At 57.2% G+C, this 23,700-nt stretch overlaps 1 protein-coding gene across 1 annotated transcript; it reads right to left on the minus strand.

The window, feature by feature from the left end:
- Positions 1-697: 697 nt before the first annotated feature.
- Positions 698-21,628, minus strand: TNKS1BP1 (tankyrase 1 binding protein 1; the record flags this gene model as incomplete). The annotated part of the gene is made up of 11 exons (XM_081100065.1): positions 698-1,143; positions 1,624-1,696; positions 1,936-2,093; positions 2,771-2,907; positions 3,010-3,160; positions 3,435-3,810; positions 10,321-12,467; positions 14,434-15,873; positions 18,330-18,399; positions 19,861-20,494; positions 21,535-21,628. 10 exons carry the CDS (start codon positions 21,626-21,628, stop codon positions 1,636-1,638), a joined length of 5,268 nt encoding a protein of 1,755 aa, XP_080956191.1. The 3' UTR covers positions 698-1,143; positions 1,624-1,635.
- Positions 21,629-23,700: the final 2,072 nt, after the last annotated feature.

Consider the following 23,700-nt stretch of genomic DNA (forward strand, 5'->3'; position numbering starts at 1 on the left):
GTACTGTGATGCACAGTGAAGGGTAAGAACCCAGAATTACAGAGAGTTAGGCTTTGAGACAGTAGGATGCCGAGAGCCAGGCGCTTGGGTGGGGAAGGCCAGAATCGAAGACACATCCTAGAATGCATGGGCTGAAAGGCTAGAAGGACCCTTTATAGAAACCAACCCACTGGTGAGAAGGGTGAATTGTCACCAATATCCAGTTTTCTTTCTCTCTCTCTTTCTGGCCACAGAGTTAAACCACATTTTCCGTGACCCCTGTAATTAGCAGGGGTCATGAATTGAATTCTGGCCAGTGGAATGTGGGTCTCCTACAGCATGCTCTCTCCATCGGATGCTGTGCAGGACTCCAAGGCCTCTGCAGATATCTGACTGAGCCACAACAGGGAAGGAGTCTGGGCTCAGAATGACTTTAAGGCAGTGTCCCCCCCATCAATCTTCCTGGACTGAGCAGTTTATTTATGGAAAATAAACCTTTGTATGTTAAGCTACTGAGATTTGGGGGTTGTTTGAATCAGCAATCAGCCTTTTAGAACCAATACACCCATCTCAGGTACACCAAGCCCAGGCGTGCAAGGGTAGTGACACTCAATGGCAGAGTGAGCTCCTGGTGGGTCAGGGCTAGAACCAGCATTTCCCACCTACAGCCTTGGATAGGGTGACGGGGCACCATGACCACACACCACAACTGGGCAGCACCAATTCCAAAAAAACTTTATTGTTTCAGTGGCAAAATGTTATTGGTCTCTATGGGGCACCTGGCAGGGCAGAGGGAGACCTGGGGTGGGGCTGGGTTCCATCCATTACAAAATCAAAGGCTTTTATAAAAAATGTTATAAATTGGTATCAAAACAAAACCCAAGGGAGGCTGGAGAAGGAAGCAGAGAGGGAGGTGGGTACACGGAGGGAGGACCAGAACCTTGGACCACTAATGACGGAATCCAGGCCGGGAGGGAAGGTGTGGAGGGAAGTTGGGAAGGTGATACAAAGTGCATAAATGTGCCTCCCCAGACGCTCCTCAGACAGAGGCAGAGGGGGACAGAGGCTACAGCCTGGGACATGGGGGAGAAGGGGCTCCAGCCATCTCCTCGCCAGGGACCCCACAGGAACGGGCATTGCTTGAGACTGCCAGATGGGAAGGACCTGCACCGGGAGGGAAGAGAAGAGCTCATGGGAGCCGACTGTGGCGGGTAGAGGAGATGCTTCAGCTTCCTTCCCTGCCCATCGCGCTCTCCCCACACAGTCCTCCCCACACAGACTAGTTGTAAGGAAGGTCCCTGGTGAGTGCCCTGGGGCCCCAGACCAGAAGGGCTGCGGAGCACATCAGGACAGCCACAGGACCCGGGGACCATCGTTGGCCCAGGGAGGAAGGCTGGGACAGAAGCCCTCCTTGTCCATCCAAGGCCAGATGACAACACTTTGTTCTTTGGGCAAAGCTGAGGGGAAGCCAAGGGACCCCCCAAGTCTCTGGAACTTGGTTCCATCTGCCTGTTTTTAGCCTGGCAGAGAAAGGGGAATGGAGAGCAAAGGGGAACCTCCCACATCCTCCAGGGCATCCCCTGCTCACCCTTGAACCCCATTCCCTAACTCCAGCCAGGCCCGAGCCCAGGGACCTGCCCTCACCTCAGTGACTTCTCAGACCTTCTTCTTCTTCAGCTTCAGGGCTTGTAGCCAACTGGGCGATGAACCTTCTGACCTAGATGGCAGAAGGCAAAGGTCACAAAGCAACCGGAGGAAAGCTGAACAGAATGGGGAGAGGCAGGAATGAAAACCCCCACCCCAGTGAGAAGAGGCAGCCCAGGGCTGGCTGCAGACAGGAACTCTGCCACCCTCTTAATACAGTTAATTTGGGGCATGTCGACCTCCGCCCCGAGCTTTGGTTTTCCTCTACATAAAGTGAGGTTTCAGTCAATGCCCCGAGCTCAGGTCACCCACCCTGAGGATTTCTCTGGCTTCGGAGGTAAGGCGAGGGGCTTCCCCAGCCCTGGGACCTTGCAGGACTTGGAGCGCTGGAACGCAGACTCCTTCTGGCTCGACTTGCTGTCCACCAGCTCCCCCTCCTCAGCCGAGCGGTTCCGGGGGCGCAGCTTGGCCTGAGAGACAAGTCCAGTGCAGACAGATGTCAGTGGGACAGGCACGAGCACTGGGAGAAGGGCAGGCAGTCCCCACAGTCAGGCTCAAACCCCTCTGCAGTCCTTTTACCAGATGGGTGGGAAGTCACTTGACAAACTTCCCTGAGCTGAGCTCTGCCTTCCACAGCAGCCCCCCAAAGAGATATGTTGAGTTCTAGCGAACTCAGCTGGACAAAGCCAGTGGTGACGTCCAGCTTTTGCTCTTTGTTCCCTCCGCCTGCAAGGCCTCCCAGCAACTCCTATGCAAGCCAAAGCTAAAAGCGAGTGCTACAGGAGGCCTTCCCAATCTACCCTCCTACCCCCCAGCACCCCACTGTTACGAAATAACTTCCCTCTTTGAACAGGCCCAGCCCTTATCTGCACCTACCTATGACCCCTAAATTTCTCCATTCACCAGAACTATGGACATGGCTGTGTCCCCCACTACCCCATGAGGTTCTGGGACATGGAACAGCCTTGTTCCTCCTTCCATCACACTGAACAAAGAGCGAGCGCAGGGTCAGGCAGGGCCCTCCATGGAGAGCAGAATGAGAAGAGGAATGGGCAAGAGATGGGGGAACGAACAGACGATGGAGAGAAGGAAGGCTGGGTTCAAGGGGCCAGCGGCTGGATGTGTTTGCTGAGTAACTGAATGGTACCTTCAGGGCTGACGGGCTCAGGCCAGGAAAGAGGTTGACTTTCAGCCCCTTGGTGCCCAAGGACATCCGTGTCCTGCGGTTCTGAGGCTCCTCCACCACCTCCTCGTCTGAAGACGGCACCCGAGAAGCTCGTGGCTCTGCAAGGGCCCAAGGAGGGCTCAGCAGAGAGCAACCCCAGGCCCCCACCCCCCGGCTCACCCCCACATCAACACAGACATCAAAGAACTCACTGGCCCTACCCGTAGAGTCCTGGAACAGGCGTGCATCCGAGTCTGCCGCCTCCGACAGGCCCAGGGTACCGCCGGGCCGGATGGCCGGGGCCCGGTGCCCACGCTTGCGCCCCAGGCTGGCACGGCTTCGATACACGGCACTGTCGAGGATCTCGGTGTCCTGCTTGAGACAACGGCAACACCACTGCCATCGCCATCCCATGGTCCTGTCCCATCCCACGTGAACCCTTCAAAGCAGCCGCTGTGAGCAGATCCCTGTTCATGTGATTCATCCCCACCCTTCACCCCCCCACCCACTCTGCCTCCTGGATTGAGACGGCTCAGGGCTCTGAGCAGCTGGAGGAGCCCTAGGGACCAGGCTCTGGCTCCACACACACACACATACCCCCGCCCCCAATAGCCCATCCACTGCCCTGGGCTCAGCCTCCACTGACCTCGATGAAGGAGAAGTCCTGACTGGGAGAGCTGGGGGGAGGGCCTTGGGAGGGTCGCCGAGGGGGGTACATCGGACCCTGCTCGCCCAGCCCGGCCCCTGCAGGGCTCCAGGTGCCGTCCACCTCTTCTGTCCGGCTGGCTTCACCATCAGGCTGGGGCCTCCAGGAGGGCAGACGGTCCCTGAGGGGCTCCAGGGGCTCCCCTCGATCGGCACCTGCCGTGGTTTCTTCCTCTTCCAACAGGGTCCTCAGGCCTGAAGCAGAAGCTGCCGACTCCCTCCGGGCCGCTGCCTTGGAGCTGCTGACGGCCAGCATCTCCTCCAGCAGGCCCTGGGAGGCGGAGGGCGGAGAGCGGGCCAGGCAGCCGCTGCTGGGGCTGCAAAGGAGCCGGACCAGAGAACAAGGTCACTGTGCGGCCACATCTCCCTCCCACAGGTTCTGTCTCCCCTCTCCTGCCCGAAGGGCACGGTCAAGACCACACACAACACAGCACAGAAGGGATGAGCGGGCCAGTCTGGCCGGTTCAGATCCTGGGTCCTCCATTTAAGAGACTCTGCGCGAGTCCCCTCCCCTACAAAAGCTTCTGACTTTACATTGCTGTCGGGGGGATGAAACGAGAACCTGAAGCACAAGCCCGCCGCCTGGCACTCAGCGTGTGCGGATGAGCAGCAGCTATTGCTACTACTGCCTTCCACGTGGTCGGAGCTGCTTCAGTGTCCCGCCCAGGGGCGCCTGCTTGGGCACACACTTGCCTGGGGATGAGCCGCGCAGCCTCTTCAGTGCCCCTGCCCATGTCACCTCTCCCTGTGCCCGTCTCACAGAACATGCCAGGCCCTGCAGGCTGCTGTGTATCTGGACACGCTGTTCCCTCGCCCGCCACAGGGAAAGCTTCCCCCACGGCCCCTCCACTCACTCTCCCTGCAGCTTAATTCCTCCGCCGAGGCTGGCCTGCCCCCCTCCCCGAGCCGCCACCCTTCCTCGGCCCTGCAAGCCCAGGGCTCCACCTGGGCCAGCCCCTGCCTCAGAGGCTGAGGCTTTGTCCCCACTGCCAGTCTGTGAGCAACGCAAGGGCAAGGATGAGGCCGCTTTTGCCTTTGTTCCCTCCGCCCCTGGCCCAGCCTAGGCAGGAGCAGAACTAAGCAAATATTTGCTGAGTGCAGCAGCTTGCATCTCAATGCAGCTTAGGTGTCTTCTGCCTGCTGCTCCCTCAAAACACAACACAAGCACATATGCACAGCACACGTGCACTCTCACCACCTCACACAAGAGCTCGTGTGTTGTCCAGCTGCCAACCCACACACGCAGACACCCCGACCCATTCGCAGCACACCTCAGGCAGGATGGTGTGCACGTCGTCTGTCACTCCTGCCAGCAGAGCCACACCAACATGCACACACACACACCATGCACACGCACACACTCACACCATGCACACGCACACACTCACACCATGCACACTCACACCGTGCACACACTCACACCATGCACACGCACACTCACACCGTGCACACTCACATGCACACGCACACTCACACCATGCACACGCACGCACTCACACCATGCACACACACTCACACCATGCACACGCACACACTCACACCATGCACACTCACACACACCATGCACACGCATGCGCACACACCATGCACACACGCGCGCACACCATGCACACGCACACTCTCACACCATGCACAGGCATGGCAAAGGCTGGTGGGAGCCAGGTCTTGAGCTCCCCATGGACTGGAGGGGTGGAGAGTGAGGCAGGCGGTTCAGTACCAAGACCGAAGCGGGAGGGCTGGAAAGGATGTGTGTCAGTCTGTCCTTCCACAAGCTGCTGACAGATGGAAACGGAAGCAGTCTGGCGGGGAGGGAGGCGGAGGAGGCTGCAGCAGAAGTGCGGCAGCCTGGATGCGGCCAAAGCCAGCTCACCCTGCTGCTTCAAATCAGTAGGCTGGGCAGGAGGGGTGGCAACAGCACCCCGCCCAGCCTGAAGAGGCCCTGACCCAAGCTCTCCGGGGGGGCAGAGAGCAGGCTAAGGAAGAGCCGAGGGGACGTGAAACAGTGACAGTGAATGGAAAGATCCATATGCAGCCCTGGCTGGTGTGGCTCAGTTGGTTGGGCGTCGTCCTGTGCGCTGAAAGGTTGCTAGTTCAAGTCCCGGTCAGGGCATACGCCTCGGTTGCGGGCTCAATCCCCGGAAGGCAGCCAATAGATGTTTTGCTCTCACATTGCTGTTTCTCTCCTTCTCCCTTCCTCTCTCTCTCTAAAAACCAATCATTTTTTTTAAAAGGAAGACCCACATCCAGAGCGAGACCTGGCCCCACACCAGGCGGGCAGAGGGCAGCCCTGGGGGAGGCCATGGGAGGGGGGGCAGGAATGCTGGGGAATGCAGTGTGACCATCCCCCTGGCCTGTCTAAACCCCAGAGAAGGCGTGTGGCTGGCACAAGGACCTGCTCCTCATCTCCAGAGAAGCTTCCTCCCTCTTGAGCACCCAGAGACCTCTAACCTGAGCCCCTTCCTGGCAGGCAATGGAGACAGGCTGTGCTGAGCACAGCCACTCTAGGGCATATTTGGGTTCCATCCCCTACTGTGCCTGTGGCCTTGGCAGTGTTACCGACCTGATCTGAGCCTCAGTGTCTTCGTCTGTAAAATGGGGATAACAGAAGTACCTAGACTTTTCTGGGTTTGTTGGCAGAAATGTGTGTCCAGCACATAGCTAACATTTGATACATTTTTAGGATAAGCATCATCATCCTCAACACAGGTTCCTGGCCTCAGGACTTGGCTCATCTTATAACCTCTCTACCAGCGGTTCTCAACCTATGGGTCGCAACCCCTTTGGCGGTCGAATGACCCTTTCACAGGGGTCGCCTAAGACCATCGGAAAACACATATATAATTACATATTGTTTTTGTGATTAATCACTATGCTTTAATTATGTTCAATTTGTAACAATGAAAATACATCCTCATATCAGATATTTACATTACGATTCATAACAGCAGCAAAATTACAGTTATGAAGTAGCAACAAAAATAATTTTGTGGTTGGGGGTCACCACAACATGAGGAGCTGTATTAAAGGGTCGCGGCATTAGGAAGGTTGAGAGCCACTGCTCTATACCCTTTGCCCCATCGGGGTGCTGAGTCTCCTGAGGGCTGGACCCACCTGCACTCCAGGTGCACACCTGGGAATGGTATGTAGTAGATCTGCAAAAAGCGGCTTCCCAGTGTTCTAGGCTCCAAGACTCTGAGAAGGTCAGGGCTTGAGCTGGAATGATGTGTCTAAAGGGGAAGCAGCTGGTCTTGACCCAGAGACAGGAAGAGCATGCAGAGAGATGACCCCAAGGCTGGGGCCCAAGGGAACATGAAAGAGCCCACGGTCACAGGCTAAGGGTCCTTGTGCCAGCCACACTACCTCCCTGGGCCTCAGCTTACCCACCCATGAATGAGTGATCTCTGAGGGTTCTCTCAGATTCTAAGAAGAGCCCCAAATGACTGCAAGTTTCTACAGGCTCATCTTATACCCTCTATACCAGCCGTGGGCAAACTACGGCCCGCAGGCCGGATCCGGCCCATTTGAAATGAATAAAACTATTGAAAAAAAAGACTGTACCCTTTTATGTAATGATGTTTACTTTGAATTTATATTAGTTCACACAAACACTCCATCCATGCTTTTGTTCCAGCCCTCCGGTCCAGTTTAAGAACCCACTGTGGCCCTCGAGTCAAAAAGTTTGCCCACCCCTGCTCTATACCCTTTGCCCCATTGGGATGCTGAGTCTCCTGAGAGCTGGACCCACCCGCACTCCAGGTGCAAACCCAGGCATGGTATGGAGTACGTAGATCTGCAAAAAGAGCACCTGAGACTACAGGTTTCTACGGGCTCAGGGGGAGGGGCAGGAGATGACCAGGAGGCCAGAGAGGGGAGGGGGCAATGCAGCAGCTCTCGAGGGACCCAGGAGCGCCACTCCCCCAGGACAAGGTGGCCCTGGACACAGAGGAAGGGCCAAGCAGTCTCCCCACCCCCACCCTCACCCCCACGCCGGTCTTCTCATGTCACAGTTTGCCAGGCAGCATTCCACCCAATGACCACACAGGAATGGTGACAAAAAATGTCCCCAACGGCCTCACTTTATGGGTACATCCACCCAAATCTGCAATACAGGTACAACCACAGGTAGCAAGCACTTTTCCAGTGCTTACCAAGGGCCAGACACATCTACCACTTTGCCCATGTGAACGCCAATGACCCGGTGAGCCCTGGGAGTAAATCACTCCCCATTTGCAGCCGAGGAATCGGAGGCTGAGAAGGAACTCACCCACGGTCACAGAGATGGTAACAGAATCAAGACCCGAACCTGGCAGATGGGCCCAAGGACTACTCTGAACTACCCTCCAGGACTTCTCATTACCATGGGAACCTCCAATTTTTATCTTTAAAGAGTAACTTTCCAGAGCGTAGGATTTCTCTAAACCAGCTGCTCAGAACTCAAGAGGCCCTTGGCTACTAGTGAAGTTTGGGAAACACTGTGTTACAACAGTGATTTTCAACCTTTTTCACCTTATGGGACACATAAACTAATTACTAAAATTTTGCAGCACACCGGAAATATATATTTTCTGCCAATCTGGGGAAAAAAAAAAAAAAAAAAAGTATAGCCCTGGCCAGTGTTGCCCTCTGGTTAGAGAATCAGTCTGAGCACTAAAGGGTTTCGGTTTCAATTCCCGGTCAAGGGTGTGTACCTGGGTTGCAGGGCCGATCCCCAGGACAGTCGGGGTGCATGCAGGAGGCAAGCAATCTATGTGTCTCTCTCACATAGATGTTTCTCTCTCTCTCTATCTCTCTCCTCTCTTTCCCTCCCTCCCTCTCTTCTACTCTCTAAAAAAAAAAAAAAAATGAAAAAAATATCCTGGGGTGAGGATTAAAAAAACACACACACACACAAAATAGGTATAATGTTGATTCATTCACACTGGGCGGCGATTGTTGTGTTGGCTATTGTCACCTTTTATCTGACAATCTAAAGGGAAAGGCCCCAGAGTCAGGCATTTCACGTCCTAAAAATCCCTGCGGTGAGAACGGCCACAGAGAAGGTGGACCCGCTTCCTCTCTCCGGCTCTAATGGGCCGGTGCTCGCTGACACACACGCACTCACTCTGTCTCCGGGATGGCCAGAGTCCCCAGCATTTTCCAAACTTGTAACAGCCACACGTCCTGTGATGGAGACCGAAGCTCAGACAGCTGAGGACCCCGGCTTCTCTGCCACTAACCTCCTGGTCCCCAACCCAGTGCCCTCGCCAGCTCCCACCAGACCAGCCTCTCCCTCCATCCTAACCAAACGGAAAGATACTCCCTCTTTCCCTTCTTAAGAGCCACCACTGGAGGGGAAAGGTGGAGGGTGGTGGCCCCACTGCTTCCTAGTCTGGGTCCAGAACGCGGTGGCCGCACCTGACATAGAGACGCAGGAAAGACACACTGACTCTGTGACCTTAACAGCCCTATTCTCCTGCAAAGCAGAGGGGTACTAATCCCTCCTGCTTCACCTGCAGCTGTGAAGATCAATGAGGTCAGGTGTACAGCAGGGCCCTTGGGAACTGCAGAGTCCCGAGTCCCCAGAAGAGAGATCAGAGCAGCCACAGGCGCCCACATGCCCCGGCACCAGGAATGCGGAGGCTCCCCGAGTCCCGTCAGAGAGAGAGGCTCAGAGATGTCCAGGACCCGGGAGCCCCTAGGCTCCTAGTCCCGTGCACTCGCCCCATCCCTCCTCCCCACGCTCCTCCAACTCCCTCTATAGCCTCAGCCCCCTGAGCATCAGCCTGGCCCCATGCTGTCCTTTCCTCTCCCCCTCCTCCTCCTGAGTCCCTAATGCCTTCCCAACCCTTCAAACACCTCCCCCATTCCCTCTAGACCCTTCCCAGTCCCTCCTGCCCGCCTCCCACTACCATCAGCCCACACCTCCCTTCCCTTCCTACATGCTGGTGAGAAGCTCCAGGATTGGGGAAGGTCAAACATTCTCCGCAGTCAAGACAAGGAATCCAAATCTCAGTGACGGAAATGTTAACAAAGAGATGCAATGTGTTGGGGTGGGGGGTTGGGGAGCGTGGGGAGACCTGGATAAAGGAAGGTGAAGAGAGTAGCCAAAGAACACATAGGCACAGCCCATGGACACAGACAACAGAGTGGGGAAGCCAAGGGAGGGGTGGCGGAGCTGGGTGGAGATGGGCAAAGGCGGGGAGAGAGAAGGGGGACGTCTGTAAATGTCAAGAAGATAATTAAAAAGAGATGCAATGCCTTTTTGCACTCTTTCCTGATGGGAAATCACCTCAGTTGGCTTTAGAACATAAAAGTTCCTGAGACAGACGGTGGCTGGCTCACAAAACTACCAACGTGTTCCTTGACAAAGTTCTTTTTCAGCCACTCTGCAGGGAGCCCAAGGTCATGTGGCCAGGAGTCAGGCCCCAATGCCCTTTGGGTTCTTAAATCATTGCTTCTTCTGGGCCTTCAAACGGGGCAGACAAGAAGCACCACGTTCCTAACCTCCTGAGAGACAATGTGCCACTGTCCACCCCACTCCAGACCTGGAGTGGCCAAGGCCAAGAAGACAGAGTCCTTCCTATGCCCACGAAAGCACTGTGGTCCTGGCCCAGGAGCACCTGTGACGAGAGCTGAGAGGCCTGGAACAGCCACTGTGCTCAGTGGGAGTCTCCAGAGGTGGGCACGTACCATTGCCTCCAGCAGTCACACTATGACGTCACCAAGGAAGCTTAAAGCGTGGGCTGCACGAGTAGTAACACCTCCAACATCACAGTCACCATTCAGACAGGTTGCAATTTTTCAGGCATCCGGCACACATCCCCTCGCATACTGGGGTGTCCCCTTACCTGGCTCCGAAGCCGGGGGCTTCTCCCATCTCCATTCCGGGGTCTTCAGGGCAGGTCTCCAAGGAAAGCGAGGAGTCATCTTCGCCCTGGGTCTCTGGTCCACTCGTCTCGCCAACCCCCAGCTCCCTGGCCTCCATGGGGTCTGGGTCTCTGGCCTCCTGGCCAGGGCACAAGATGCCAGTGTCCCTAAGGCCGAGCTCTTGGCACTGGCTAACTTCTCCCACCCCATGCTCCCTGGCTTCACTCGGAGTCCCAGAGAGCTCCACATTCCGGAGCCCCAAGTCCTGGGTCCAGTCCATCTGCCCCACGCCGCATCCTCGTGGCTCCTGAGAACCGCCAGTCTCTGGGTCACAGGGCACCTCCAAATTCCTCAGGCCCAGACTGTCACCCCAGTCCACCTGGCCCACCCCACGCTCCCTGGAGCTGCTATCTGGCCCCACAGCCATGTTCCTGAGCCCCAGGTCCGGTGTCCAGCTTGCCTGTCCCACTCCACGCTCCCTTGATTTAAGGAAGTCTCCGGCCTCCACACCTGACCAGTTGGTCTGCCCCACACCACTCTCTCTGGCCTGGCTGTGGCCTTCTGCCTCCCCCACCCCAGCCAAATCTCTGCCCCTCACCCCGACATCAGAAGTCCAGTCCTTCTCCCCAACTCCCATCTCCCTGGGCTCCTCAGAACCCCCAGCCTCCAAACGGCTAGCCAGGTCCACATCTCTCAACCGCAGGTTATCCGACCAGCCGGTCTGTCCCACGGCATCCTCCCTGGCCTCACTCGAGATGCCAGAACCCACACGACTGGACACTTCCAAGTTCCTGAGGCCCAGCTGGTCAGTCCAGTCCACGGGCCCAGTCGAGGTCTTCTCAGGAGAGACAAAGTGGCCACCTCCCATCTTGCCAGAAGGACTCGGGCCAGCACCACTCACTCGGTCATGGCCAATGATCCCAAAATGATGGCTCCTCTTGGTAGCCTCCATGCAGAAGTCACCACTCCAGTCTCGCTGCCCTGGGCTGAAGGCCGCCTCTGGCTGGGAGACCACACCGAGGCTGAAGTCGCCAGCCCAGCCTCGCTGCCCCACTTCCCTGTCTTCCGGGTCGGCATCGCCTGGGCTCTGGTCCCCTGCCTGCTGTCTTCTGTGCAGCCCTTCAACCTCCTGGCTGGCACCGCTGTCCTGCCAGCTGCTCTGGGCTCTCGGTCCCCGTGCTCTGTCCTGGTTCTGGGGGCTGCCGGGGCTGAACAAGCCCCCCAACTCTCTCTCCTCTGGCTGGCCTGGGTCCCCGCTGGCCTCGCCCAGGCCATCTCCTCCACTCAGAGTCTTCTCAAACTCCTCATCCAGCTGCTGGGCTTCCTCAGGACTGAACGCGGTGCTCCGGGCGCTCACCCCGAAGCCTCGGTCCTGGGGGCTGAGGGCCGTGGCGCTGCCACGGCTGCTGTAGTCCCTCATCCAGGCACTCTTCCCGAAATCCAGGTCCGGCTGCTCAGCACCCTGGCTGCCAAAGATGCCAAGCGACGAATCTCTCTTCCCAAACTCCTGGTCCTGCTCGTCGGCATCCTGGCTGCTGTACTTGCCCAGGTGGTCCTTCTTCCTCACTTCCTCCACTTCCTGGCTGGCATAAGCCCCCAAAGAATCTCTCTTCCCAAACTCCCAGCCCTGAAGGCCCGCGTCCTGACTGCTGTAAGAACCCAGCACATCCCTCTTGCCGAATTCCTGGTCCTGGAGTTCCACATCCCGGCTGGAGAAAGTGCCCTGGGAATCCCTCTTTCTGAACTCCCAGTCCTGAACAGCCGGCTCCTGGCTCTGCTGAGTGCCAAGCGGGGCTGGCTTTCCAATCACCCGGTCCTGAGCTGGGAGCCCCCGGCTCCCATGCGGGCTGCCGACCTCCACCTCCTCATGGACCTCCGCCTCCTCATGGCCAACGATGCCACACCTGCTGGCCCACTCCCTGGCGCTCCCTTCCCCTGCTTCTTGCCCACTCTTGCTGGACCAGTTCCTCTCTCCAAGGCCTGGGTCCCCTCTAGGGCTTGCACCCCTAAGGCCATAGTCCTGAGAAGTGTCTTGGGACCAGCTGGAAGGGCTAAAACTGCTGGACTGTGTATCTGCTGCAATCCCAAATTCACTCTGCAGATCTTTCTGGGCCCAGCCGAGGAGTCCCTGGGAATCAGAAAAGAGAAACAAAGAAACAATACTGAGAGTCAATCCAGAATGGGAGTCAGCACTGTCTGGTGCCCGAGCGAGCGAGCGAGCTAGCGCCACACTTTGGCAACAAAAAGCCTGGGTTTGTATCCCAGCTGTGTGACCTTGAGCAAATCTGTTAACCACTCTGGGCCTCATGGTCCTCATCCTTACACAGGGATAACTCCTACTGCATAGGTGGTTAGGGAGGATTAAACAAGATCATTTAAGCCAAGTACTCTGCATAGCACTGGCTCGCAAAGAGCACTCAGCAATGGGTACTCAATCGATGACCCTGGGTCATGTTTACAGACCTTGGGCAACACTTGGCTACCAGCCAGGAGATAGGCAGCCTGGCTTGGTGGGTCTTCACAGGGTGTGGGGCACACTGTCTTTATGAAAGGACAAGACTCAAAGCCCCTTCACAACCTCCTTTCCACGGCGAGATTCCACCGCCACCCCAGCCTGTCTAGTCCTATGAGTTCCCAGCCCGCCTGCCCTCAGGAAAGCAACCACTGCCCGGCCTCCCCAGGAAGACCTCCCAGCCCTCCCTCACCCCGGCCCGGGGGAGACAGGAGGGACAGCCTGACCAGGCAAAACTCCCAGCCAGGGCTCCACACCCGAACTCCCTGACTCACTCCTGAGGGCGGGTGAGCCCTGGCCTCAGGGCTGTGCAGCCGGCCGGCCTCATCCCGCAAGGCAGCGTTGGCCAACAGCCTCTCCAAGACAGACATGGTGTGCTCCCCATCCCCAAGCCGGGCCATGGCCCCTGCCCCCAGCACCCACCCCAGGCAGCTGGGTAGGCAGGGCTGGGCACTCCCCTTCGCCCGGACCTGTCGGGCGGCAGGCGGCTCTGGCTCTGGGCTCACCCTGGCCCTACTCCCTCTAGAGCAGCTGCAGCTCTGGTGGCCCCGCCCAGAAGCCAGTTGAGTCACCCACATCCCGGGACAGACACACCTACTGCAGGAACGAGCTGGGTCTTAACTCCTTCCTGCTCCTCCTCTGCCACCAGCTCCCTCAAAAGGCCCCTGGCTCCACCTTCCTTTTCAGTCCCGCCCCTGCCAGCCCAGGCTGGGCTAGAAAAATACATTTCAAAAGCCACCTGGACTCCAGCCCTTAAAATGACAGGAAATGTGGAAGGAGAAAGGGCACTGGGCCCAAGCCCAGCCATCAACTTCGCTGGGTAATCTTGCACAAGGCTCGCCGGCTCTGGACCTCGGCTGCCTGTCTACAAGGCAGGTCTTGAGCTCAACGGCAATAACTTTGAGCCCAGCCGAGGAGTCCCTGGGAATCAAAAGGAGAGAAACAAACTCATGATGTACTAAGTACTCATGATGAGCCAGGTGCCACTGTGAGTACTTTATAGGTATCATAGCTCCTTTAGTCTTTGCAATGACCCTATTAGGTAGAGTTCATGACTGTTATTCCCATTTTACAGCTGCACAAACTGAGGCACAGGCAGGACAGTAACTTGCTCAAGGTCACACCTGGGCAAATAACAGAGCCAGATGAACCCAGGCCATCAGGTTCCAGCACCCACGCTCCAAGTGGCCACACTCCGTTGCCTTTCACAATACTAGTCCTAATAAAGGTTTGAACGCTCAGTATGTGCCAAGCTCAGGGCGTGTTCCACATCTCACTTTACCTGCAGTACAACCCTAATGTTATTATGAAAGGACTCTGACATTTAGAGGTTAGGGCACATTCCCAAAGCCACTCAGCTAGTGGATGCTGGAACTGGTACACACTCCGAACTTAAGCAGCATCCCTAGCCCCTGCCAACAGCGTTGCCAGACTGCACAGCTGTGAGGGACATGTCCATAGGTGCCTTGCTCATAGCTGTACCCCGAGCTCTAGACAAATGAAGTCCATTCAGAAAGAGCGAAGCCCGTTGAAGCCCTAGCTTCCATCCCGAGGACCCCGCCCGCCCTGTGCCCGTCCTCACCTCGGAGCAGGCACTTGGGGTCTGTGCGCCCTTCAGCTCAGGTCCAGCTCCCCGCCGTGCACTGCCAGCATTGGGGGGTGGTGAAGCCAGGAGGGCATCCAGCCAGCGGGAGTTGCTTTCAGGACCTGCAGGCTCGGGGGACGCCCTACAGGGGTCCTGAGCCTCTGTCCTGGGTTGGGTAGTCACAGCCCGGGCCAGGGTCACAGCCTCCTCCTCAGCAGGCAGTGCCTTCCCAGGGCCAGGGGTGTCAGCAAAGAGGACACAGGGCTGGTCAGGGGGTGCTGGCTGCTGCTGCCCCAGGACCGGCTCCAGGACGGGCAGGGCGGTCTCCCTGGTGGCCAGAGGGAGTGGGGACTCTTGTCCGGCCAGGGGCTCCTGCTCCTCACATCTCTCCTCTGCCTGTAGCAAGGCCGGTTCAGGTGGGCCCCCTGTTATTGGCAGAGGCTTGAGGGGATCAGCTGGGGATGGAGGCTGACTCTCCCCATCACCCTTTTGGTTTGGGGAGATACCTGAATCATCTGTCTGCACCCCAGAACCAGGCCTTCCTGGTCCCTCTGGAGCTGACCAGACCCCTCGCCCCTGCTGGAACGCTCCCTCCCCACTGGATGCAGCCAAGTCACCAGCCGCAGTGGCCCCAGCCTCCACAGCCACAGCCTCAGCCTCCGCAGCCGCAGCCTCTGCAGCTGCAGCCTCAGCCTCTGCAGCCTCAGCCTCTGCGGCCTCACTGGCTTCAGTGATGGGGGAAGGGGGTGGGGAGTCCAGCCGCCACACCCCTAGACCCGAAGGCCGAGTGGGGAAGGTCCATTCAAAGGACTGTGACAAGCTCCAGTTGGACTCTGTCCCACACCCAAAGGGACGCTCCAGGGCTGACTGGCCCCCCTGGGTTTGGAGCAGGTCAGCCAGCGAGCCCCCCAGCTTCTGTTCTTGGTCGGGCAGCCGGAGCACACCTTCAGAAAATCGGCGCTGACCCAGGCCGGTGGGGCGGAGCTCTGCGTCACCCCCGGCCACCTCCTCACCAGATGGGAACGTCCGATCAGGATCAAGCAACTCACCCCCCTCCATCGGGGGCCGGGGTGAGGTGGCTGGAAGCTGCTCTGGGCTGTGGCTCCCCGAGACCTTTTCCACGGGCGGGCTACTGGGTCTGGGGGCATCTGGGGCTCCCAAAGCAGGGAGCCCTGGGGTAGGGGCATGGCAGGCGCCCTCATCTGGCAGGACCACGACTGGGGATGCTGGGGTCGCAGGGAGGCAGGGAGAAGGCCTGGAAGCTGCGGGGCTCTGGGCCTCTGGAAGATGCGAGTGGCGGGGAGAGCGCTGGAGGGGGGAGTGAAGTTGGGGAGACCCAGGGGCTGGGCCTGAGACTTCAGCAGGGAGGCCTGGGCTGGTGAACCCTCCATTCTCTGAGGTGGGGCCTGGACTTGAGGGGACCCAGGGCTTGGAAACCTGCAAGAGAAAGGTTGAGAGCCATCACGCACCTTCAGGTAGCTGGAGGAGACCCCTGCCAACCCCATAGAGACCACGGGTCAGCTGCTTTTTCACCTCTCACTCCACAGACAGGAGAAAACTGGGGGCCTCTCAGGACAGCTGGGAAAGGCCCCAAGTATTAGGACTTCCTAAGGTTCTCAGCCCCCTCCTTGAGCCCCTCTCCCTAGAAAACACACACAGCCCTACTCACACAGTATGACCCTACCACCTCAGGTGGGTCACACACTCCCACCCACCTATCCCAACGCTCCTCAAAGGATCTCCGAAGAGTCCATGGTTCATGGTCAAGAACACTGGCTTTATAAAGGGGAAAGGACATTTGGAAATCTGACCATCGGGCATGTGGGGTTCTGCTTCAGAGCAGGACTCCAAGCCCTGGGCAGCTCCCAGGAGCCACTCAGGGATGTGGAGCTGCCCACCCTGCTCGGGGCACCCCCAGGTCCCAGCGCTGCCGACGGAAGCAGGCAGGCCCCGGGCTTCAGGCACGGAGTCACCCTCACTGCCTCTCGTCAGCTGTAGGCCCTTCCATATGGTGGCCACTCGACTTCTCTGAGCCTCAGCCTCCCCTTCTGTCCATTAGGGCTGGTGGCAACCATGTCCCCCTCACAGACTTAGGAGAGGAGTAAGTAAGATTTGCGCACGTGGCCTCTCGGGACAGGACTTATAAAGGGTGGATGCTGTGGGATGATGGGGGCCAATGCTTTCAAACTTCAGACATCTCCCATCCTCTCTCAGCGGCGACCTTGCTTCCCTGAGAATAGAGGCCACGGCATGGCAGGCCCACACCCTGCTACCTGACGGGATCCCAGTTAGTGAACTGTCCTTGCTCGGGGCTAAGGCCAGCCCCTCCCCTGTCCCCTGCCTCACTGATTTTTTCCTCGGCTCCTGGATCATTTCCATCAGCCCAAACTGCTCTGACTTCTTCCACCCTAAAAAGAAAAACACTCTTGCCCTCACCTCTCTCTCTAGCTACCGCTCACTTTCCTGAACACTTTGTCTACGTTTACTGTCGCCCCAAACAGGCTGCTTCCTGCACCCTGCCACCTAACTGCTCTTGGTCAAGGTCACGATGTTTCCTTGTAGCTAAGTCCCACTCTCAGTGCACCTTCCTTGACCTGCGGGCAGCATGCCGGATGACCCACCCTCCTCTCCCCTCCCACAGCCCTCCTCTCCCCTCCCTCCACCCTCCTCTCCCCTCCCTCCTCCCGCCTTCTTCCTCCCATCATGGAAGCTGGCTTCCTACAGCCTCCAGGACTCCACCCTCGCCAGCTCTCCTCCCACCTGGCGGCTGCTCCATCCTCTCCTCCATCCTCTCCTCAGCTGGGCTGGGCTGGGCTGGTCTGTGCCTGAGTCCTCTTCCCTCCAGAGGCTCACCCACTCCCCTGGTGATCTCAGCCGGTCTTAACTACGAGTTCCTGGAGCTCCAGACTCAAATTGCCCACTGCCCACTCAACATTTCCACGTGGATGTCGAAAAAACATCTCAAACTCAACTAATCCAGAAGCAAACTCCTCCCATCTCCTCCCATCCCACTTCACCCTTCAAGTCCCCTCTCACTAAATGGTAACCTGGTCCTTCCGGTTGCTAAGGCCAAAAGCCCTGGCGTCATCCTTGACTCTTGTGTGCACGCTCTCTCTATCTGCCGTCAACCTATCTGCAAACCCTGTGCCCAAACTGACTTTCAAATTCCACCCAGAGTGACCACTTCTCACCATCTTACCACAGGCTACCTCCAGGGTCCATCACCTCACCCCTGGATTACTCAAACAGCCCCCAGCTGGCCCCTGCTGCTGCTCTTAGCTCCCTGCAACCAAGCGGGCACGGTGACTCTTTACAACTCTCCTCCAAACCCCTCACTCAGGCCAAGGTCCTCCCAGTGGCCTGCGAGGTTCCAGGCGATCAGTCATCACCTCTCAATCCTCACTGCCACCCCGCTGCTCCCCTCTCCCTGCGACCCGGACAGCCTGGCTTCCTTGCCAGGAAGGTACTGAGTCCTTCCAGGAGAGCGCTGGAGTCAGACAATTCAGAGCCTGCCTCAGCCCCTGGGTAAGTTACTTAACCTCGGCGAGCCTCTCACCTGTGACTAACAGGGCCCACTAGCTGCAGTGATCACAAGGATTAAGCCAGTCAACATTCCTGGCACATGCCCAGCACACAGTAGGTGCGTGACTGACGGCAGTTACGATGGATAATTATTCTTATAACGAGCAGCCTCATGGCCTGAACCACACTGGATCAAGAGCACTGGCCTGGGAGTCAAGAAACCTGAGTCCCGGGGCCAGCCCCTGGGCAAATCACCTCCTCCATGACCCTCAGTGCCCCATCGGAACCAGAAAGAGGCAGAGCAGATGACCTCAGGTGACCCTTCAGCTTTAAATTACTATGAGTCCAAGTCATAACGGAGGGTAACTCACGTCGGTAGGTGGCTCAGAGATGGCCGGCTGAGCCAGGTCCCCATTGAAGGCCCGGTCCAAAGCAGGGTTCCTGGGAGGGAGAAAGACAGGAAATGTAGGCACAGTATTAAGAAGCCAGTGACAGATGAAAAAGGGGGCAGAGCTATGTTAAGAGTCTGCCTAAGTGACTTTAGCAGCACCCAAAGTTAACCGCCCCAGGCATTTCCTCCTGAGCCCTGCCTGGGACCACAGGGGACAGAGAAGCTATCCAGCTTCCATGGTGAAAATGGCCCAGGAGATAGTGCCTATTCCCTACCTCTATACCCAGGGTTAAACTCCCCTAATCCCTTTAGAAAAACCATCCTGGAAGCCCACACTCCCCAGTGATTCCCTAAAAGATCACCCTCCTTCCCGTAGCCCCTAAGGGGTTAATGTTCTCCCCCGGCCAGGGAGAGTACAGCTGGCCTGGCTGCCCTGCCAATACTTCTAGAAGGAGCGAGCACAGGGGGAGGGAGGGGGGCAGAGTGATTTTCCAAGGTTGAAGTTGTTCCTCTGAAGCTCTGCTTGAAGCCAGGGAGGGGAGGTTAGAGGGCTGAACCCAGCCTAGGAGCCCTGGCCGGGGGGCAGAGAAGGGTTAATCCAGAGCCCTGCCCTCCAGGTACTTTCAGGTGAGAAAAGGGCTGGGCTGGAGGGCAGGGTATCGCAGAAGCCTCCAGCTTTGGGCTCAGCCCCAACCACAGCAGCCCTGCCCTTCACAGCAGCAGGAAGGGGAGGGGAGCCTCTGGGCCCCTCAGAGCCACCAAGGGCCCAGGGGGTCAACAGTGCCTCAAGCAGGCGCTCCCTGTCCTGGGGATGGCACTTGAGATCCCTCGGCCTCTTCCTCCAAGCCCCTGTGCCCACCACCCCAAGAGGCACCTCCTGGCCAGCCTCCTCTGCACTGGCAGAACTCTGGAGAAGGGTCTTACACTCAACAGTCTCCAGCCCGGCCGTAATCTCTGCTCAGTGACACTAGCTGGCCTGGTATCAAGGTGTGTTCACATCTTATCTCTCCCATCAGACTCCTGCAGGCAGACCGTGCCCTTCTCATCATACACCAGCACCTCCTGGCACACTGCTCCGTGCACAGTAGGAGCCAGCAGCTAAGAGCACGTGTGCTTTGGAAATAGACATGAATTCAAATCTCAGCTCTGTCTTAGTTGCTGAGGAACCATGGGAAGTCACTTTTGAATCTCAGTTGCCTCATCTCTAACATTAATATTCCCTTCACTAAACCGAATGGCTGTGGATTAAATGAGGCAAAGTTCAGCTCTTGGCATTAAAAAGAAACTTCCATACTGTGCATCTGAACTCTCCATAAATGCCCATCAACTCTAAAGAAAATTATAACTGTAAGGAGAATCTAGTCATAACACCGTCTGCTGGGAAAGCTTTGTAACTTAGACCGGGGCCTGCCTGCACTCACAGCACACAACGGACCTAACAGTGAAGGTCACAGTCCCAGATGGGGCCACCTACTTCATCCTCCAGAACCCAACGGCCTCCCGCCCCTCACCTCTCCTCGGGGGTCTGGCTGTGCTCTTCAGGGCACTCTGTGGGAGACTTCGCAGACCCCTCCTGGGACCATTCCCTGGAGAGGGTCCCACCATCCTCATCCACAGGACCAGTAGCCACACCATAGGTCCTGGGGCCGTATTTTGAGCTACCATCGTGGTTAAAGGTGAGGCGGGAGCCCCAGAGGCGGTCAGAGCTGGTGGGGACCTCCTTCCGCGGCTGCTCCATCTTGGCCAGAATCTCTTCCACTGTGGTGGCTGCAAAGCGCTCAGAGGCTGGACGGAAGGGGGCAGGGGCCTTCCGCACACCCCCTGGGGCAGCACATCGAGCTGGGGGTGTCAATGGAGGCATCTCTTCTTTCCCAGCCTCCTCTTTCCCAGCCTCTTGGGTGGCTTCTCCTCCAGCAGACGTCTCGGCCGGCGGTCTTGGTGCAAAGGGAAGGGGACGCCTGCTGCCACCGTAGGGCTGGGGTCCTGCCAGCATGTTCATCTTCCGGGCAGAAGGCAGCTCAGCCAGAGGACCCCGGGGTGGCCGCGGCCCAACAGACACCAGCAGGCTGGGCTTGGCAGGCAGGGCTGGCTTGGCAGGCAGGGCCCGGGGTTTGGGCTTGACAGGAGGTTTGGCCCGAGGGTCACCTACCAAAAGGAAAGGGTTGGTTGGGGAGGCTGTCAGAAGAACCAGGATGTAGACTTCTTCATCTCCTCCCTATTAACTCAAAATGTTTGCAACCTTCAAGGCACAAGCCAAACGTCACCTCTTCCATGAAGCCTTCCTTGGTTTACCATACCTATCCCAGAAGCACCTTCTGTCTCCAAATTCTCAAAATGTTTATTCAATCCCTCCTGTACGCTAAAGCTATTTAAGGGTCCAGCTGACACCTATTTGTCCCTGTACCCTACTCTGCATCTAACAGGTTATTACTAAATGAATGAATGAATGAACAAATGAGCCAATAAACGAATGCTACCTACCCATAATCGAGCCCTCAGCCCAACATTTCTCCAATCTAGTCCTGTCCTCTTACATGACACTCTACCATCCTGCCATCCACAGCAAACCTTTTATCCCAGCTGAGCCTCCCTACTCTGCCTCCTGGCTGTCCCTCCCCCAGGACACACCCAGGCCACCTCCCCAGGTGTGTGATGAGGAATGCAAACTTATTATTGACCTAACCCACACAGAAGTAAATCTGCTGCAGGAAAAGAAAACAAGATTAGGAACCTACCTTCTATATAAGGCATTCCAAAGCCAAATAAAAGACCTTGGGATTACTCATTGCCGTGGCCCTCCTAACAGAAACCTCTATCATCCACTCATTCGGCTCAGCCTAAGAAAAGAGTCTAGACAGGAGCCAGGAGGCCTGGGTTCAAATCCCTATAGGTACACGTCACTTCTCATCGAGGCCCCCGCCTCCTCCTCGCAAAACACTCTCATTACCCACATTATTTTGAAGGTTAGCTTGTTCTTATCTGCTATAGATCTAAGACCTCTAACTGTTCTAAAGGGTCTTACCAGGAACTGAGAACCTTCCCAACTCATCCTGCCCTCCTCCCTCTCACCTCAACAGCATCATCACTCCCCCCCACCCCTTCCAAGACAGAATGCGGGTTCAGCCTCCACCCCTCTCACTGCCCTCCCGGCCACCCGGCTCCACCCTGCACCCACAGGCACCTACCTGGCTCAGAGCCAGCAGATACCAGCTCCTCCTCCATCTCCCGGGGTGGTGGGGAAGCCATGGCTGTGCCTTCCCTGAGAACAGACACTTTCATCACATTCGGCAGAACCTGCATGAGAATTGAGAAGCGGAGGGTGTGAGTAGGGGAAGCCGAAGACCCGGGAAATACGAGGGAGAAGGCGAGAGGGTTGGGCGTTGGCAGTTGGCTTGGCCAAGGGAAGCCTGCTACTTCTAGCAGAGGCAGAGTGTGGGACAGGAAGAGGGAACTTCAGAGCAGGTGGGAGGTCAAGGGAGGCTCCCAGCAGTCCATCCTCAACTCTTCCCAGATCATTCCCTAACTCTGGTCTCCTCGCCACAAAGTCCTGGAGCTTCAGGGAGCTACCTACTCTTCCCTCCCCTGCTGAGCTCTCCAAGACACCCCACTTACTGTTCCCAGGGCCCCCCTCGGGTGCAGCAGCCTGCTCGAGGTATCTACTCAGGGGCAGAGCGAGAGGGCCCCAGAGTCTGAAGCCTCTTCGTGAATCACTTCATGGGAGACGGGAAAAACCCGCTCCTCCCCGACCTGGGGCTCCACCCCACAGCCTGCCTTCCCTTTCCCGCTCACCCTCCTTCCCTCCCTCCCTCCTGCAGCTGGGAGTGGTTCCCTCTCCCCCCTTCCACCTCCTCCGTCCACATCCCTGCCCCAATCCCGCCTCCCTCAGAGCTGCCTCAACCAAACACGGAAAAATAAGGAATAAGAAGTAAACATCTGGAATACATTTTTTTCTTTAATTTCTCAATTGCTTTGGCTTCAGCACGGAATTTGATGAGGTAAAAGCCAGGGCCTAGTCCTGTTGCCATAGCAATGGCCTCCCACTGGATTTCCAGAGCCGTGCCAAGAGGAAGGAGGAGCCGGCCCAGGCTGGGCTGGGAGAATGGGACAGGGCTTGAGAACATCCGGTGGCGGGGTGGCCTGGGGGAGAGGGGGGGAAGACTCCTGGGGTTTCCCCTTCTAGGACAGTCAGGGTAGGACAGCCACAGCCTAAGCACTGGTGATACTTGGGTGGCCCTCGCTGGCCTAGGATTGGCCTGAGGGGTTTTGAGGGACAGAAAATTTTAAACCCAGTGACACAGCCCTATAGAAGTCCCTGGTGTCCCTCCTCTAAGCCTGAACCAGGAGGGAGATTGGGGTCTGACTCAGTGCTGGGTGGGTCTACCCGCTTCTAGCTGTGTGCCCTCAGGCACATGCTTACTTCTCTAAGCCTCGGTTTCCCCAGGTGAAAAGTGGAGTCAGTGTGACTGTTGGGAGACTTACGGGGGGAAAAGATGCATGCAGACTGCTTAGCATAATGTCTAGCACATAATACGTGCCCAATAAATGTTGGCCATTATGAATACAGTTCCACCAATGAGCTAACATCCTTGGTCACCACCTCCTCCTCTCCCCAGACCATGCCTTCACTCCCACAGCGCCCAGTCATGTCACCTGCTCCTCAGACACTCCACCACCTCCTCAGTTCTCATCCTGGCTCCCGAAGCACCATCCCACCCACAACACCCCCCACCCCCACCCCAGGCTCTCCAGCCTGGGGGACAGCATGCTTCTCCCTCCAGTTCCAAAGGAAGGGGGATGTTTCCTAACACGTGGTACGCACAGAGCCCCTGATGAAAAATCTAACCCCTCCAACCGGCAATGGGCACAGCCTTCCTCAGTCACCCACTCCTAGTCTGGGAAGATAGCGCCAAATCCAAAGAAGGGCTCTCTAACGCCCAACATTTGCAAAACCCACCCATCCCTCACCTTTGACCCTGCCCCAGCTTGTTTCAAAGATGGGAGGGAGCAGAGAGAAGAGGGTAGAGAAACCCAAGACTGTCCATTCCCTTGGTCAGCCAACTTGCAGGGCGCACTGCTCACTATGGGTGGGTGAATAGCTGTGCAGAGCCGGGCCAAGTGTGCATGGGGGAGGGGCCCATGATAGGGGAAATAAAATTAAAACACAAGACTGTTTCCTTGTCCTTGAACATTATTACATGGAACATGGTGTGGGTGATTAGAAATGGAGACAAACTGGCCCAGCACCGAAAAACGCTTTCACCTGGGGGCCTGAGGGACACCTCTGCAGTATGAGGGCGCAGCAATGAAGCGGGGCTCGGCTTCCCCAGCCGAGGGGCTCCCACCGCAGCTCA

Source organism: Myotis nattereri, assembly GCF_964212035.1.
Source record: "Myotis nattereri genome assembly, chromosome: 9".
Classification (NCBI taxonomy): domain Eukaryota; kingdom Metazoa; phylum Chordata; class Mammalia; order Chiroptera; family Vespertilionidae; genus Myotis; species Myotis nattereri.